The sequence below is a fragment of the Mustela lutreola genome, chromosome 1, assembly GCF_030435805.1.
Source record: "Mustela lutreola isolate mMusLut2 chromosome 1, mMusLut2.pri, whole genome shotgun sequence".
NCBI classification, from domain to species: Eukaryota; Metazoa; Chordata; class Mammalia; order Carnivora; family Mustelidae; genus Mustela; species Mustela lutreola.
The window spans coordinates 47,138,028-47,157,010 of record NC_081290.1 but is presented as its reverse complement, the minus strand read 5'-3'; the positions used below and the strand labels follow the sequence as shown (position 1 = coordinate 47,157,010).

General features: G+C 35.9%; 1 protein-coding gene across 4 annotated transcripts in view; it reads left to right on the top strand.

The window, feature by feature from the left end:
• TBC1D19 (TBC1 domain family member 19) overlaps nucleotides 1-18,738 on the top strand; it is a 166,924-nt gene extending 148,186 nt beyond the window's left edge. For 2 of the 4 annotated variants that reach the window (XM_059164109.1, XM_059164134.1), the window contains 5 exons: nucleotides 3,459-3,568; nucleotides 5,988-6,079; nucleotides 11,930-12,045; nucleotides 17,248-17,318; nucleotides 18,312-18,738. In XM_059164109.1, coding sequence (XP_059020092.1) covers nucleotides 3,459-3,568; nucleotides 5,988-6,079; nucleotides 11,930-12,045; nucleotides 17,248-17,318; nucleotides 18,312-18,386 — 464 coding nt within the window. In that variant the 3' untranslated portion in view covers nucleotides 18,387-18,738. Of the gene's footprint in view, nucleotides 1-3,458; nucleotides 3,569-5,987; nucleotides 6,126-10,634; nucleotides 10,686-11,929; nucleotides 12,047-17,247; nucleotides 17,319-18,311 lie in introns of those variants that run through there. The other 2 variants (XM_059164118.1, XM_059164125.1) reach the window with 2 other exon arrangements.
• Nucleotides 18,739-18,983: the final 245 nt, after the last annotated feature.

The window sequence follows — 18,983 nt, the reverse complement described above, 5'->3', positions numbered from 1 at the left end:
TGAAGGACAGAAGGTTAGATTTTTTAAAACTAGCAGACAATGGAAGGAGTTCAGAAGACCTAGGAACATTGCATTATGCTACCCTTGACAGTGTTAATCACAGGCTTAAATTCCAAGGCACTCTGCTTGCTTCTCTTGAGCAACCAAAATTTCATAACATAATACGGAACATTATAATCACCTTTCAGCACATTTCTCTTTTATAAATATGTGAGGAATTTAAAATAGAAAACCCCCCAAAAGGTTAAGAATATAAAGTTTTATATCTAATAATAAAAATGTTAGCCTGGGGGCGCCTGGGTGGCTCAGTGGGTTAAGCTGCTGCCTTCGGCTCAGGTCATGATCTCAGGGTCCTGGGATCGAGCCCCGCATCGGGCTCTCTGTTCAGTAGGGAGCCTGCTTCCTCCTCTCTCTCTGCCTGCCTCTCTGCCTGCTGATCTCCGTCTGTCAAATAAATAAATAAAATCTTTAAAAAAAAAAAAGTTAGCCTGTTATCTATTTTATTTCCAAGAATTTTTCAAGTAAACAGTTTTTAAAAAGTGAACTTGAGAGATTTGGAGGATATTAATGATATTATAAAAGCTTAAATCTAGTAATTCTTAGGGAACAAAATACATCATTGACTCTGTCTCTGCTTATTCCCATGCTTACTTAAATAGGCAAAGGTTTAATGTTCACTAAGGAATTAGATGATGCAAAATGTTTGATACAGAGTTTCTTTATACTATTTTAAAAATGTATGTTAAGCATCCACAAACACCTTAGCAACACCACTTATTCAGAACTAGTGTATTAGAATAATCATCCAAGCATCCCCAAAGACTCCACATAATACTTTACTAATTCAGTTTTAGCTACTATGTTTCTTAATAATTATATAATACTTCTCTCATTAAAAAACTGATTCAAAACTTTTTATTTTTAAACTGGCCTTCCCCTCTCCCATTTATGCCAATTAATATCGTTTGATGATTTCACCAAGAAATTCCTATGATGCCATATTTAATTGATTAAAAAGATAATGAGCTAATTCATTTTTATGGAAGAAACAAATGGGAAGTGTGCTATAAATAAAAAATAAGCTCATGTAGATTTCTTACATGTCACATATAAAGGACTAAAGCTTTTCCATTTCATAGCTTTATAAGGGAAAACAACACAAACAGTAGTGGTATCTTAAATAATAACCAATTGTAAAGGTTTGTATTATACATGTTTGTTTAAAAAGTGCTGATTTAAAAATTATCTCTTTTATTCCTTCACTGGAAATGATAATGAGTACTGAATCCATAAAATCTTTAGATTCAGATTATAGGTTTTTACATATCAATAACTTTCAAAGTTAAAGGGAAAAAATGCATAAAAAGGTAAATAAATTTCAAAGCTTCACTTTGAATTTATAATAATGCCATGTATTTATGCCACATTGCTTTTTCTTAGGTTGTTGCAACTAGAATGTGAATTATTCTTTTTAAGTGTGTAGAATACATTAATTTGGGCTATTTTAACAAAGAGCAATTTATTTTGATAGTAGAGTAAGTTTTTAAAGTTAGTTTTATTTTTTTTTTAAGATTTTATTTATTTATCTGACAGAGAGAGATTACAAGTAGGCAGAGAGGCAGGCAGAGAGAGAGGAGGAAGCAGGTTCCCTGCTGAGCAGAGAGCCCGATGCGGGACTCGATCCCAGGATCCCGAGATCATGACCTGAGCCGAAGGCAGCGGCTTAACCCACTGAGCCACCCAGGCGCCCTTAAAGTTAGTTTTAAAATGGAAAGATATGCCAGTTAGTTTTTAAACGTGTTTGTATATAATTTAATTTTTTTCTTTATATATAAAAGTAGTTTATTTTTGTAGGTATTTATTTACTCCCCTAAAATTGATTTGTCTCTCTTCTTCAGAAAAAGTGAAATCTCGCCCTTGCAATGCTAGCTTTTGATGATTTACTCATCTATAATATTGTGCACTGACATTTATTCCAGATAGTTGACTTTTTATTTTTGTAAGAGTTAAAAATTGTTATCATTTTTTCCTTTCATTTTTTCAAAAAGAAGTGAGTTGAGTTGGCTTATTGCTTTCCCTGATAATTTAACTGCCTACTGCCAGGGACGGTATTGATGGATTATAGAGCCTGAGAATTTCTAACTTGTCCATTTTATGTCATAGCTAAAATTACCCAGTAAGTCATTGTGTTTTAAAATTAATATTTAGGTAATGCAGTTTTATGTATCTGCATTATGAATGTGTTCATGCTGCATAAAATTCTCAAGGTTTGAAAAGATGAAAAGCATGACCATGTCAGTCCAGAATATCATGTTGTCACATCAGCATCTGAGATGAGGACTTTTGACATTCAGTTTTGGGATGTCTGATTGAGTTGACTCACCTGTGCTTAATTGCCAAGAATTGGGTGCAAAGGAAAACTTAATTCAGCATTTATTAGAGAAATAAATCCTCTGCCTGACAATTGTTTTATTTTAAGCCTATAAAAACTTCTTTGTACAAATGTTGAGATAACGCCAGTCTCAAGGACCAGTTATTCTAAACTGTTAATCAAAACTTTTATTTTCAGGGCGCCTGGGTGGCTCAGTGGGTTAAGCCGCTGCCTTCGGCTCAGGTCATGATCTCAGGGTCCTGGGATCGAGTCCCACATCAGCCTCTCTGCTCAGCAGGGAGCCTGCTTCTCTCTCTCTCTGCCTGCCTCTCTGCCTACTTGTGATCTCTATCTGTCAAATAAATAAAATCTTTAAAAAAAAAAAAAACTTTTATTTTCAAATTAAATTAGTTGAAGACTGTGATTCTAAATGCTAGTCATAAATCATCTTATATTTTACTTACCTCACTTCCAAAATAAAAAACTTTGAAAAACCTTCTGTATCCTTTGTGGAACAAAGTGAAAATGAATGATCTCCATCTCACTTTCTTACTATTTCAATTTTTAAAAGAGAGCTTGACTTTACCTAGTTTTTAAAGTTACTTTGAACTTTAATATCCCTCTATATGTAATTCCACTGTGTCATTCCATTAAGTTGGGTTTATGGTAGTTTTTAATTACCCCTTTCTCTATCATTTTTTTTAAAGATTTTATTTATGAATTTGACAGAGAGAAATCACAAGTAGATGGAGAGGCAGCTAGAGAGAGAGAGAGAGGGAAGCAGGCTCTCCGCTAAGCAGAGAGCCCAATGCGGGACTCGATCCCAGGACTCTGAGATTATGACCTGAGCCGAAGGCAGCGGCTTAACCCACTGAGCCACCCAGGTGCCCCTTCTCTATCATTTTTAAGGACTGAACTTTTTACATGTGTATTTATTTCCTTTTCAACATGGAGAAACAATATATATGATTTTAAACTTGTCGTTGAATGAATATTACTATAAAATATTCTTTCATGTTTCATTAACTTATTTTCTCAAATTGTAATAGTTCTGCAATGTTATTGATTAATTTCTTTATTCTTTCAGTTGCACCACTTTGTTTTCTCTACCATGAACCTTCCAAATTGTATCAGATATTCCGTGAGATGTATGTGCGTTTTTTCTTCAGACTCCATTCCATCTCTTCTCATCCTTCTGTAAGTTCATAAAAATTGGATCAAATTTGACTCTGATCTGTTTTCTTTCCTTAAGGAAAAGTCTGCTACTTAGTTAAATTGTAAAGCAGCAAATTTTAATTTGTAATGTCAAGCAGCATATTCCTACAGAATAAGTGAAATTGAAGAGAAGAAGAAATTGATATTTAAATATTTTTGGTGATAAATAGGAGGAAAAGGGCATTTATCAATTGCACTTACATTGTCTTTTATCTGTTAACTGAAAAATCATATAAAAATGTCTTTATTATTCACTTTGGCAAGGTTGCCTACCCTCTTTGAATGCTGATGTCCTCATCTCGGAGATGAGATTAGTATGTTTCTCTAGGGCTATAGACTGCCAGGGTAGCACTTGGCTCATGGTGGGTGTTCAGTAAATAAATGACTGCTGTTTTTATTACTATTGTTGTGATTGTCATCTGTTAATGAAAATCCAACATTTATTTGTCACTTATTTATCATTTTCATATTTGACTAATTATCAGTTACCATACTAGATAACTTCTTTGTGTTCAGTAGATAGCTCCGTTGACCTCTAAGAGGAACCTACTGGGAGTCGAACTTTTTTTTTTTTTTTTTTTAAGAATTTGTTTATTTATTTGACAGAGATCACAAGTAGGCAGAGAGGCAGGCAGAGAGAGAGAGGGAAGTAGGCTTCCCACCAAGCAGAGAGCCCGATGCGGGGCTCCATCCCAGGACCCTGGGATCATGACCTGAGCTGAAGGCAGAGGCCTTAACCCACTGAGCCACTCAGGCACCCCAGGAGTCAAACATTTTTATCTATTTTATGTTTCCTGGTCCTCGATCACATCTTTTTTTTCTACCCATGAGCCTGAGTCAAAACAGTATTTTACTTTAATTATACTTTTTCACCTTTGGGCCTGCTCTGGTCCACCTGTGGTTAACTCAGCTGATGCTCCAGAAGAAACACTAAATGGAAATGTATCAGGGCTACCAGATTTCCCTGAAGAGAATACTCTGTCACTACTATTAAATTAAATCACTTTTCTTTTTCTCCCACAGTTTAACCCTGTGTATTCCTAGTCCACCTCCCTTTGTCTCCACCTTTTCTCTCCTACATTGCTGGTAAAAGCTGACAAGTAACAGAAATCCAGGGTTTCTCCCATGAACAAATGAAGCACCACCAATTATCTTTGGGGGGGTTTCCTATTCTCTGAAACAACTTGAGTGAGTGCTTATCTTATATTAATTTTTAGTGTAGAGTAATCAGAAATATATAAATAATTCTGTTTTCTAATAACCTTATTTTTAGTCTCAGATTTCTTACTCTCATATCTATATCATTTTATGCTTCAGAGTTAAAAAAATTTTTTTAACTGGCTGCCCAGGATACACCCACAGTGTTTTCCTTGTGCAGAGCACTGAAGCTTGACATCCAGCAACCCTGGATACTCCTTCTCTAGCTCCATGCTGACCCTGAGGTGTCCTTTTTCAGTGAATTGGTTGGGCCAGCCCTGCCTCTTGCCCTTTCTTTATTCAATGGAATAGACTTACAGGCGGTCAGCTCCTTTTCTGGCTTGTAGCCAGACTGAACTATTTGGAACCATGCCAGCCCTTTTTTTTCCTTAGAAACTCACAAAGAGGATTCAAACTTCCTCACAAAAATCAACCCTGAGGAATGCTGAGGTACAAGAAAGACTTTATTCAGAGTCGTCAAGTAATAAACGCACTTGAAAAACCATCTGCTTCAATTGGTTACATTTTGTCCTCTACAAAAGATGCCCTTATAAAAAGTAGATTTATATATATAGATAGAAAGATAGAGCTTTATACTAAGGTAATCAGGCATTCTTGTTTGATAACTTCCTGATGCAAGTTTCAAACAGTCATTGGTCAGTCTTCCTGATGCAAGTTTCAGTCATTGGTCAGTCTTCCCCTGGGAATAGATTTCAAAGAAAGAGTGAAAAAAAGCAGGAAATATTTTTCTGGATGGGTGAGGCAGCTGAAAGGGAAGGGACTTATGGAGGGAGAGAGTAAAGGGTGTGGGTGTAGTACAAAGAAATACCTGGAAACTGGAATGCATCCAGAAAAAACTAGTTTGCTGGACATAAGTGATAATACAGGGCTTACAGAGTAGCAGGTTTTCTATAAAATGATGTTTTCCTTGGACTCTTTGAATATTATACATCAGGTTATATGGGGATCCTATTGTGTTAAAAAGGAGGCTCCTTAGCATACCTATAATAGTAAGAGGGAAAAAATGTATCTTTAAACAAAGTATTGGAGATCATTAGAGCATTTCCTATTTTTTACTTTTTGACAGTATAAAAATATTTATGTTGATAATTTTTTCCTTGTTTCTATTTGAATAATTTATTGTCAGAGTTAATTTTTAAATGCTAAAATGTATATTTCTCTTGTGTTTTCTTATTATATCCAGGGTATTGTGTCCCTCTGTTTGCTGTTTGAAACTCTTCTTCAGACCTATCTCCCTCAGCTCTTCTATCATCTACGAGAAATCGGGGCTCAACCGTGAGTGCCTTTCTCTCCTAATTAAAGAATAGATTGACATCAGAAGGTACTATTATATCACTTTAAAGCATACAATGTAAAGATAAACAATTCTTTAGGGAAATTAAACTAACAATTTCTCCAATAAAACACAGATTATCAAGTAATAGAGTGTAACTCTATGTTGTGCCAGAAATTCTCAGAACATCCAAAATCCTAATGAATTCTTATTTGCTGGGATTTTTGTGCCTTGTGGAAGGATCACCAAAGTGAGCTGATTTCTATTCAAAAGGAAAGGTATTGCCAAAATTGAGAAAAAATATGTGAACACAAATACTATGTAAGAAATGTGATAATACTAAAATTAAGTCATTTTAGGCTAAGTTTACCAGAGAACAACTTAATAAAAGCTATATAGGTTAAAGTTTGCTTTTTTGTTCAAGGAAACTGTATCAGTTACCTAATAATGATTGTACACTGTGATTATTTTGCTCCAAAAGTTTGAATATTTTTTGGTTTATCTCAGTATGAGTTATCAGTGAACATGTCGATACAGTACCTCTGGGCTTCAATATTATTGGTCCCTTCTCTTTTTTAAAAATAACAATGTCTAAGGCAACAGAAGTTTCTAAATGATTTATTAATGTTTTGTCACTGTCTTCCCCTCTGTGAACCCAGTTTCCCCTATTGGCAGGGCATATTTGAAAGGAGCATTAACTCTTTGAGATCACAACTGTAGTTAATAGAAAATGCAGTAGTTTAGTATTGATTTCTCCATACTTGAATCCACATCAAGTGGATGGGAGGATGGGTGGATGGATGAGTTGGGTGAGTTTCAAAGACAGACCAGGACTTAAATTCTATCTACTAAGCCATGTAATCCTGATGAAGTTATTTAATTCATCTAAGTCTGAATTTCTTTCTTTAAATCAAGATAATTCAACTTCCTCGTCTTTAAAATCAAGAGAATTTCTACCTCATGAGGTTGTTTCAGTAGTCAAGGATTTTATACATACAGACATATGTATGTGTGTATATATATGTAAATAAAATAAAATTTTATACATATATATATATACTTTCTCTAAAGCACATCTTAGATCTTGAATGTCAGACAGCTTAGATCTTAGAAATACCTTTAATAAAACAATACCTCATTTCATCCATTGATAATACTGAGATGATACTCTTTCTTTTGTAGCCGTTAAAAAACAAGATTCTGTTAATGATTAAGATGATAAAAACAAGAATGTGGCAGAAATATTTTATATTGCACATAAGTCTTTTTTTCTTAAACTTGTAGTAAATTGGTTTCTGTTTTACTCTTCTGCAATGAATATTTGTATATAATGAAGCTTAACTAGGATGAAGACATTTAGTTTACTGCTTAAAACTAAAGTCCTGATTTTTTTTTTTTTGGCCAATTTATACACTTAAATCATGAAAATGGAACACATTTATTTCAATGACTTATAGCAAACATCAAAATTCTTATGCAAAAGAAAGCATAAAAATGTAATTGCCAAGCTAGAAATCAATTTCTCAAAGGCTTTTATGAATTAAAACTGATGCTGTTGAAGGTTTTTAATTAGAATTTAATTTCTTCAATAGATAATAAGACTGTTCAGGTTATCTGTTTCTTCTTGAATAAGCTTTAGTACTTTGTTCATTTAATCTAAGTTATCATATTTATGGACATAAAAGTTATTCATAATATTCCCTAAATATTCTTAATTAATCTTCTTAATATCCAGAGAATCACAGTGACAACACCTCTCTCGTTCTTGAGATTGATATTTATATTTTCTCTCTTTTTTCTTGTTTGGCTAGAGCTTTATTAATTTTATTCTTCTTTGAAAGAACCATGTTTTGGTTTTCTTTGATTTTCTTTGATTTTCTCTATTGTTCTTCTGTCTCCAATTTCACTGATTTATGCTTTTGTATTTATTATTTCCTTCCTCATGTTTGCCTTTTATTTTGCTCTTGTTTTCTTGTTTAAGGTTAAAGATCGTTAGAGACCTTTCTTCTTTCCTAATATAAGGAATATTATTATAAATTGCCTTCAAAGCACCACATTACCTCCACGCAGCAAATTTTGATATGTTGTATTTTCATTTTAATTCAATTCACAATGTTTTTTCCTTTCTTTCTTTTCCTTCCTTCCTTCCTTCCTTCCTTTCGAAAGAGCGCATGTGTGGGAGGGGCATAGGGAGTGGGCGGAGAGAGAAAGAGAATTTCAAGCAGACTCCTTCCCCACCCCCACCCAGCACAGAGCCTGTTGCAGGGCTCCATCTCACAACCCCAGAGATCATGACCTGAACCAAAATCAAGAGTCAGGTGCTTCACTGACTGAACCACCCAGGCGCCCCTTGAAGTGTTTCTAAATTTCTCTTGTGACTTTCTCTTTGATCATGGGTTATATAGAAGTGTGTTGTCTAATTTCCAAATATTTGGAAAGTTATGAAACCTTTCTGTTATTGATTTCTATTTTAATTATGTTGTAATTAGACAACATGCTTCATGAGATTTCAGTTTTTTAAAATGTGCTAAAGTTTGTTTGATGGCCCAGAATATGATCTGTCTTGGTGACTATTCCAAGTACGCTTGAAAAGAATTCATATTCTCCTGGTGTTCAGCAGAATGTTCTGTAAATGGCAACATCGTCAAGTTTTTGATAATATTGAAGCCTTCTATAAACTTATTTTCTGTCTACTTTCTCTATTAATTATTGAGAAAGAAATGTTAGTCTCCAGTTATTATTGGAGTGTGTCTATTAATAATATAGTTATTATTATATATTATATATATTATTATATATTATATATTATTATATAATAATATAGTTATTATTGGGAGTGTGTCTATTTCTTCCTTCATTGCTATATATGTTTTTACTTCATGCATTAGAAGCTCTGTTTTTAGAAGAACTGGTCCCTTTATCGTTACTTACTGTTTTTATTCCTGGTAATAAACCTACTGCATTTGATATAGCCATCCCAGCTTTCTTTCAATTACAATTCATATGTCCTTTGGTTTTAGTGTATTGATTATCGATATCTTTATTTTCTAAGTGGCTTTCTGGTCAAAAGTATAGTTGGGCCTTCCAGTACAGCAATTTGTCTTTTTAATTGTTGTATTTATTCCATTTATATTTATAATTGATTTATTGATTAAAATAATAGCAATTGATATTATCTACTATCTTGGTAGACATTTTCTATTTGTTTTTTGAAAGATTGTACTTATTTACTGACACAGAGAGTGAGAGGGAACAAGCAGGGGAAGTGGCAAGAAGAGGGAAAGGGAGAAGCAGGCTCCCCACTGAGTAGAGAGCCCAGTTCAGCAAGTTCGTTCCCAAGGCCCTGAGATCATGACCTGAGCTGAAGGCAGACACTTAAACAACTGCACCACCCAGGTGCCCCCCTTTGTCTTTTTTATTCTATTTTTCCTCTTTTCCTGCCTGCTTTTGAACTGAGTATTTTTTATTCCATTTTATCTCTACTATTGGATTATTATTTATACCTTTCTTAAAACATTTTTTTGATAGATGCCTGTCTTAGTTCAGTCTGCTATAACAAATTACCATAAACTGTGTAGCTTATGAACTACTGAAACAGTTCCCACAGTTCTGAAAACTGAAAGTCTAAGATCAGGGTGATAGAGCATGGTTGAGTTCTAGTGAGGACCCTCTTCTAGGCTGCAGACTGCCAACTTCTTATTGTATTCTCACATGGTAGAGAGCAGAGAAGAGAAACTAACTCTGTCATGATTCTTAAGGCACTAAGCCCAATCCTGAATCCTCACCCTCTAAAGCTATGTCATTTCACTTACCACCCTAAGACCCTCCCTCTTTGACTACTCCCCATGACACTGGGGGGTAGGTTTTGGTTTTGGGGTTGTTTATTTATTTATTTATTTGAGAGAGAGAGAGAATTAGAGAGAGCGAGCATGAGAGGGGGAAGGTCCAAGTGAGAAGCAGACCCCCCCACCCCAAGCAGGGAGCCCCATGCAGGACTTATCTGGGGACTCCAGGATTATATCCTGAGCTGAAGGCAGTCACTCAACAAATTGAGCCACCCAGGCACCCTGGGGGGTAGGTTTCAACATGAATGGGGGGCTGGTGGGATGACAGAAACTTTCAGTCCATAACAATGTCTTAGGGCTTACAGTATACATTTTTTAATTAATCACATTCTACCTTCAGATAAACTCCCTGGATGGCTTTACTGGTAAATTCTGCCAAACATTTCAGGAAAAAATGTTTTTTCTCTTTGTGCTTAGTTTTCAGCAGTTTAATTAGGATGTATCTGTAAATATTTTTTCCTGCACCATACTTACTTTCCTTTTCTTCTAGGATTCCAGTGATACAAATGTTAAAACTTGTGGTCTCATTCCAGAGGTCCCTGAAACTCTACTCATTTTATTTTCAATCCATTTTACTCTATGGTTCTAATGAGATACTTTCTTCTGATCTATATTTAAATTCACTGGTTCTTTTCTCTGTCATTACCATTTTGCTGTTGGATCTATTCAATGAAAGTTGTTTTTTGTTTTGTTTCGTTATTGTATTTTTCAGTTGTAAAGTTTCCATTTGGTTCTTAACTCACAGAACTGTGCCTTAATAAAGGTAAATTTTATTCCCCATAAATTATACCTCAATAAACTATTTCCAAGAAACTAATTCTGTACTATATATGGATGGAGCACAGTGTGGGGTGCTGTTCTAATAACACACCATGAGGGATCCAGTAAAATGAAACTGGATGACATTAATAACTTAGACTTAAAAGTCAAATGATCTTTTTAAATTTAAAATATCTGGTAGCCAAAACTTTCTTCAGCATTTATAAACAGATATTCTAAAACCAACCAAAACGTTTAATTTGTCAATATTACTCTCTGCATGTACTTTGTTATATTAGAATAATAGTTATCTAGTCTTGAGGAATTTCTGAAAACTTAGGGGTGTTTTTTGGTCTTAAGAGAATTAATACCATATCAACAATGGCAATCTCCAGGTCCCATTCTCTTGCTTTAAGAAAATAGCACAGATATTTACCTATGTAATATTATAACAGCTCCAGCAAAGAGTTTGCCTAGCACCTCTCAGGGGCAATCAAGTGATGTTTAGATGCTAATAGATAGTACAGAGTTCATTTCCTGATTGCAGAGAGAAATTATTATTATAAGGTAACCTACTTGTAAGTAATGGGATCCCGTATCTCTTGGGTTGGGGGGGGTTGTTTGTTTGTTTGTTGTTTTTTGCAAAATCAGTTGAATTTTCTGGTTGACCTTTCAGAGTTCTGATAACCTCCCATTAAAATGGAGGGTTTTAAATCAGAAATCTAGTTATAGCTTTAAAACTATCTTTATCTTCAAAGACTCCTGCCTGTTGTTTTATTTTATTCATACTATGTAGCCATTTGACTAAAAAATACAGGTATATAATGCATTGAATTGCAAAAGCGTACAGCTAGCAAGCACTTTTTCAAGAATTTTGAATAAAAATTCAAATAATCATGATTCAAACTGTTAAGAACTATTGACTCTTAAGACCACCTCATTGATACCTAATGAGTTCAGACCCTGAAACAGAACATAGAAGTGAGTTTTCTGAAAGCTGAACTATAACACAGCAGGTCAAATTTTTCCTCTTAATATGTTGAAACCACTAATTTGAAGACTTGCAGTTTCTCACCATTACCCTTCTGCAGCTTTTAAGAGGGCGTGTGAAATTTAAAAGCATAGGTGATTTCTAAGCCTCACAGAGAAGTTACCTGAACAATAGAATTGGTTGGCTCTTCTGATACTGCATTTTCGTAAGAAGAAAAGTCCCTGTTAAGATGCATTTTCTTTTTTCTTTGCTTACAGACTTCGCATATCCTTTAAGTGGATGGTTCGAGCTTTCTCTGGATACTTAGCTACAGATCAACTCCTACTTTTGTGGGATAGAATCCTAGGATACAACTCTCTGGAAATTCTTGCTGGTAATAAGTGCTTGTTTGTAAAACACATGTTTCTATAATAAAGCCCTTTCCCTTTCTAACCTTCATCATCTGTAACTGCAGTTTGAGTCTATAGTTATCTGTCATTTCTAATTCATAAATATTTAATAGATTTATCTGCCTTAGAAAACAAGTACTGAAGTTCTAACATCTAGATACTTCTCTGTACCTTCCCAGCACTAGGGTGTTCCTCATCTTTCTTTTTTTGCTCCCAGGAAAGTCCATTTCTCCTCCCTCATTTCTAGTCGAGCCAGGACTTGCTATACCTCTGTGAAGTCCATGCAGCAGGTTGTATACTGCATTTCTGTTCCTGGCTTCCCTGATATCTCTGCATCTGGGCTGTGCCCTTTCCCAACCACTGCCTAAAATCCACACTGACAAGGAGCCTCCCTACAGAGTGGAAATCTCAGCTCTCCTGGACTTCAGCTTCTACTGAACTCAAAACCTTTTCCTTTTTTTTTTTTTTTTTAAGATTATTTATTTATTTATTTATTTGACAGACAAAGATCACAAGTAGGCAGAGAGGCAGGGGAGGGGAGGTGGGGAAGCAGGCTCACCACCAAGCAGAGAGCCCAACTTGGGGCTCGATCCCAGGACCACGGGACTATGACTCGAGCCGAAGGCAGAGGCTTTAACCCACTGAGCCACCCAGGCACCCCAACCTTTTCCTTTTTGCTAACAGTCTCTGACTCCTGGTGGTTGAGTTTCCCCTCTTACGTATTCTCTTAAGCCAAAAAAATATTTCTCTTTTTTTTTCCAGGAAGCCACAGGTTTATCTCTTACTTATAATTAAGTACTTCTTACAATAGATATACACACAAGACAACTGTATGATAATACATAGGACACAGATTTCTTGTTATTTACTTTGTTTCTCTTATCCAAAATAGGCTCAGTTATTTTTAATCATTGGATTATCAGGAAGTTCAGGTAAATAGCACAAGGTTTCCACAATAATGGATGGAGAGTAGAAAAGTTGGCAGAGTGCTGGGTCCAAACTTTTCCAGTTGTGTAATATTGAATAAATTATGTAACCTGCGTGAGACCTTCATTTCTTTACCTTATATTGATAGCATTGTAAAGACACCTCTCTGGGTTTGTGGAAATAGTGCTTAATTAAAGAAGACCCTTTTCTTGCAGGAGATTCTTTAGGTACCATATTAACATATTCTTGAATGCTGAGAGGTCTAGAGTAATTGTATGGCATTTTAAAAAGGAAAATTACAGTAATAATAAAGTGCCAGGAAGATCAGTGTCACCCTTGGTATAATCACAGATACCACTCACTGATGTTAATATCTCCTACTATCCTTCTATCTCAATTGGGTTTTAAGACCACACAGATAAGACTTAGGAAAGAAGGGTCTGCCCTCATTTCTCTTGGCTGAATGGCAGTGATACTAGAGGTAGAGGAATCTTAGAGGTCCTCAGGTATGACTCCTTTTAGATGTTTCTGATAGGCAGTTCTCTTCCTTTGCTTGAACTCTTCAGTGTTGGAGTCCTTGTCTACCAACATAGCCCATTTCACTTCTGGACAATATACCTTGTTAAAATGTACTCCTGGGGCGCCTGGGTGGCTCAGTGGGTTAAGCCGCTGCCTTCAGCTCAGGTCATGATCTCAGGGTCCTGGGATCGAGTCCCGCATCAGCCTCTCTGCTCAGCAGGGAGCCTGCTTCCCTCTCTCTCTGCCTGCCTCTCCATCTACTTGTGATTTCTCTGTCAAATAAATAAATAAAATCTTTAAAAAAATAAATAAATAAAATAAATAAAATGTACTCCTGTTAAACCATGGTCATCATCATGTTTTTTCTACTCTTGCCTTTCCCCAAAGCCTCTACTCTCCAAGCTAAGAAGCCTTATTTTCTGCTACCATTTCTCAGGCAACAGGATTTTAGACTTTTCAGCAAATAAACCTCTTCTGGGTATGTCATAAATTTTGAAGAGTGTTGTGTATAGCTTTTTGTATCATTGCAAAAAGATATTAGAGCATGTTAAAGAAGGGGGCTCAGTACAAGAAAGTACCTTCTAATAATTAGGATTTTTCAAAACTAGAATGGGCTTTTAACTGTCACCCAAAAGTTAAGAGCTTTTCTACTGGGAAAGAAATGCTGAATTGGAAGAACTTCAAGACCTCTTTCAGTTTAAATTTTCGCACTTTGTGACTTATCACACCCCACTCCCCAGCAAACTCTCAAGTGAGAGAGAAATAAATGAATGTTGAATAACGCATTTGGTCTAAACTAGTACTCTGCTGTGACTTAATACATTAATAAAAATGTTACTGCTGATCGGTAGAGCAATGCAGTCTGCACTGTTGTACCCATCCGCTTTCCCTGAGTCTTTTATTAAATCAACAGAGAAAAATTATAGAACATCTAGAAATGGAACTAAACTGGTGGGGACTCCCCTACCATGAATCCAAATAAGGAGCCACGGATTAGATCATTTCATGTAGGTACACCCAAATTAGTTTTTATTATTTCAGATGTTTTTGGAATGGGTATTTTGGGGCCACCTTTTTTGCTCAAGTGAATCATTATATAGTCTTTTGAAATTGTTAGTAAATATTACTGGCTTTAATTTTAAATTAATTGGGTCTTTTAAAAAACAGTTTATTTTATTTATTTATTTGACAGAGAGAGATCACAAGTAGGCAGAGAGGCAGGCAGAGAGAGAGGAAGGGAAGCAGGCTCCCTGCTGAGCAGAGAGCCCGATGAGGGACTCCATCCCAGGACCCGGAGATCATGACCCGAGCCAAAGGCAGCGACCCAACCCACTAAGCCACCCAGGTGCCCCTTAAAAACAGTTTAAAGCATAGGTGTCTTGATGCTTGTGATAGAGTTGCTTAGAATTAAAACGATGGGAATAGCTTAAAAAACTACAGGTAAATGTGAGAGTTTCTATGTTTCCTGTGAAGCATGATTGCAGCTGAGAATATCACAACGTGGAGATCTTTACTCCTTGGCAAAAAAACGTGTTTTGCGGAAGGGCTGGGCAAATCAAACATGAAGCAGACGCAAAGGAACTTCTGTGATGTGACACCAAGATAAATAAAGGTTATGAGCACATAAGCACTTGGGATGCTAAGGTCAATTAGTGAACTGATCTTTTTTTCCTCCCTCTTATCTACCTTTGGAAAAACAATTTCCCACCATGTAAAACTCTTTCCTGCTACAGCAGAAAATGTGGCCATCCTGTCAAGCTTTCATCAACCCTCTTAAATCACACATAAAAAAGGAAGTAACAGTCACACAGTCCTTAGCTTCTCAAATGTCCCCATTGTCAAAATGATTCCAGATATTAGGAATCTATAAAGAAGTTGCTGGTCCACAGAAATTCTTCTCTTTGATATTCTTATAAATTTAGAAGCTTAGTGACTTTAAAGTACTTAAGCTTTCTCCTTTTCAGTTAAAAGGTAAATTCTTTGTCCCTGATCTCTTGTATCCCTTGTTACATATTAAATAATCCCAGCTTGATCTGACTTTTTAAATTTTGTTTTACTGCTATTATCTTTTTTTTTTCCTCAGAGTTTTCCTAACTAATTGCAATGTTGTTGGTTTTTTTTTTTTTTTTTTGGTTTTTTTTTTTTTTTTTTTTTTTTTTTTTTGTCAGACTGTCCAAAATCTGTTGTACCCTAGAAAAATGCCTATGTTTCCCAGTCTGGTCTGGTTGCACTCAGTGTCTGGGGAAATTAAGAGGTCTGGATGCTGACTTCCACTCCTCAGGCACAGCCACCTACCTCTCAGAGTTCAGGGTCACCATAGCATCATGCTTCAGGCCATCTCTGGAAAACCATTCTGAAGGATAGCAGAGATGACGATTCATAGGAAAGCACCCAGATTCTCATATCAGGGAAGGGTCATTACTACTTACCTTCAGTCTCACTAAAGTTATCACAGAATGAATGGTTAGATGCGCAGGCTCCAGAGCCAGGGTTAAGTTTTCAATCTACTATTTTATACCTGTGGGACTCCAAACATGTCCTCCCAACTCACTGGGCCTCCATTTCCATCTTAATATAATGGGGCTAGTGGTGGTACTTAACTCATAGAGTTGCTGTGAGAATTATCATTAGCATTATTATTATTAATCCCATAGTAAAAATGTACTTAAAATACATATATATGTGTGTGTGTGTGTGTATGTGTGTGTGTGTGTGTGTGTGTTTGCATTAGCTGTGCCATATACTTGGGAGCCAGTCTTTCAGTAATTTTGAAGATTCCTTACCATTGATTTCCTAAATTCCAATGACTTATTGGGTAGAGGAAACTACCACCACTGGTGATAAAAAAGAAGAAACAAGGGAAAGTCAAGAGTCATCTTGAGGCAGCACCATCTCTGGGTCAGGGTACCCACCTCTTACTTGGGTCCTTTTGCTGTTCAGTATGATGCATTCCATCACATGGGGTTTTATGGCAGATTATGCAGTAAGAAGAATTACCCATTAGCATTACTTTCTTGTCACATGCATATGATGGATATGACAAATATTGGTTTCTACCCCATGTATAGTATTGACCTGTGAGGTGTCCTATGATTTTTTTTCAAAGTTTCAACTTCTTTTTCCTATAGCCAACATTAATATAAATTTCAGGATCAGTCCACAGCAGCTCTCCCCACAGAACTATCCATTTATGACACTCTATGAAAGGCAATGCTGAATATAAAAGTGTAACTATAACAAAATACTAAAAAAAAATTTTTTAAGTAAAGGTTTATTACACATGTCTATCAGGACACCTCCTTCATACATATGAAACATGATCTGAAGAATTTAAAAATAGTGTTCATATAACTTCAGAATCCTGTTGCATCAGTAAGAAACACCTGCATCAAAATAAACCTTTATTTATCTGTATTTATTATATTGTATTTGTTACTTATTTATATTTCAGAACTTATGACTTAAGTTATAGGTAGGAAAGAAGCAATTTATAAAATGGCCCTTTTAAGACCACTGAATTTTCCTTTTTCCCAAAACTGTGGGCTTTGATCTATCTAGCCATCAGGCACTCCGTCCTCTAGAGACGACTTCCAGTCCTCACGAGGCCTTTGTGCAGAATGCGCGCGTGCAGGCATGTAAAGCGTGCGTTCTGAGCTCTCCTGGTGGGGTGTGGGCATCGCGGGCAGTGTGTCAGGCTGATGGGTAGGCCAGCAGTTGAAATAGTGTGCATTCTTTTCCAGTGCTGGCAGCTGCTGTGTTTGCTTTCCGAGCAGTGAACCTGATGGAGGTGACATCACTGGCCGCAGCTGAAGTAAGGATAAGTTTACTCGGAGGGGATGGAAATAGTTCCTGAGAGATTGCCAGGCTCAGGCCCTTTAGTCTCAGATGCATAGGACACACATTACTCATAACCTAATTTTTTAACTCGGTTAAAACCTGTAAGTTCCAAGCTAAGTAATAATAAGTATTCAAAATTCCTTACTTGAAGACAATCTTCATGTGAAGGAATCACAAACAAGCTTATTACAGGAAACCATTATAACCATTATGGGAAACAAGATACCCAGTAATTTTAGTAGCAACTATTGGGTCTTCGGTTGCATCTTCTTATTATTTTCTTATTAAGTATTCTGCTAGAACAAAGAAAAACTATTTGAGAGAGTTAAAGAGCATGCATTCAGATGATACAGTAAAGATACAAGCCTTTTGGGTTATTTTTAATAATGAGTTAATTCTTTAAAGCTGGTTTCTTTTCAATATATTTTCAGTTGAAACATAGTTCAATTAAATAGTGGATTACCATATTAGTGTATTTGTTATCTCACATAGAAATTTAAATATTACCCCTAAAATAGCTGCCTACATTCTTTGTTTAAAGGGAAGAGGATGTTTATGCATCTTGCAATTGAATAAACATTAGTTCCATCTCCAAATGATTTCCTGAAGCCAGATACTCCGTATACTAGAATAACGGGACCAAGATTCATAATGTACGTTTATTTATAGAAGCAAGTTGAAATGTTAGACCTCTTATAAACTCCTGCTACCTTGTATATTTGAAGAAGGCTCAAGACAAAAGTCCAGGTTGTTTTCTACTGCATGTTTTAGCATTTTGCACATGTTCTAACATTAATACGTTCAGAAAAGAGAAGGGAGGTTGTAGTTTCTGTACAGATTTAGGACACACATGAAGAACTTAGAGGGGGGTCAATGCCAGGCTTACATTGCAGTGGTGTTTCTGTTGTGGCTTCTCTTGCCCATTAGAATACTGATATTAATAATCCTTTTTGTTCTTTTGTTTCAGGCAGTTCTTGCTGACCTTTCTACTTTAAAAGTTATGCCTCTTCTTCAAATTTTTCTGTTTGCTACTGTCACCTGATCTTCTTCAAGGTCACTGACAACACATCTAGTTTTTCATTAGAAAATAATCATGAACTATGCAAACTCTGCATAAAACCAAAATGAAACTTTGCATATAAGCCAATAAAGATCATGTTCCCTCTTCAGTTAAACCTAAATAGTTTTTCACTTTTTGAAACAATAACTCCGCACACCAAATATTGCACTGCATGCTGCTGGTTTTCAAGAGAGAAGCAATAGACATGACTTCTGCTGAATTGAGCATACTATATATATACTCCTGACTTGTAAAAGGCATGTAACAATATATGCAATAGGAACTAAAGATACTGTAATAAACTTGAAGAGGTGATGTAGCCTCTGGGACAGTTTTCTGATGTCAGTTTGTAAATTTATCTCTAGATAATGTATCATTTTGTCTTGTAAATTGCTCTTCGCTCAGAGCCAGGGGTGGAGTAGACTGTGGGAAGATTTGGAAAAGGTAATGGAATTCAAATGTACTTTGGTGTTTGGTTTGTCTCACGGAGATCTTCTAGATCCCTTTCCACTTTATTTCTCCCTGAAAGGTCTCAGTGGAGCAGGTCAAATACAGTTGTCTCCATCTGACAGTATTTTC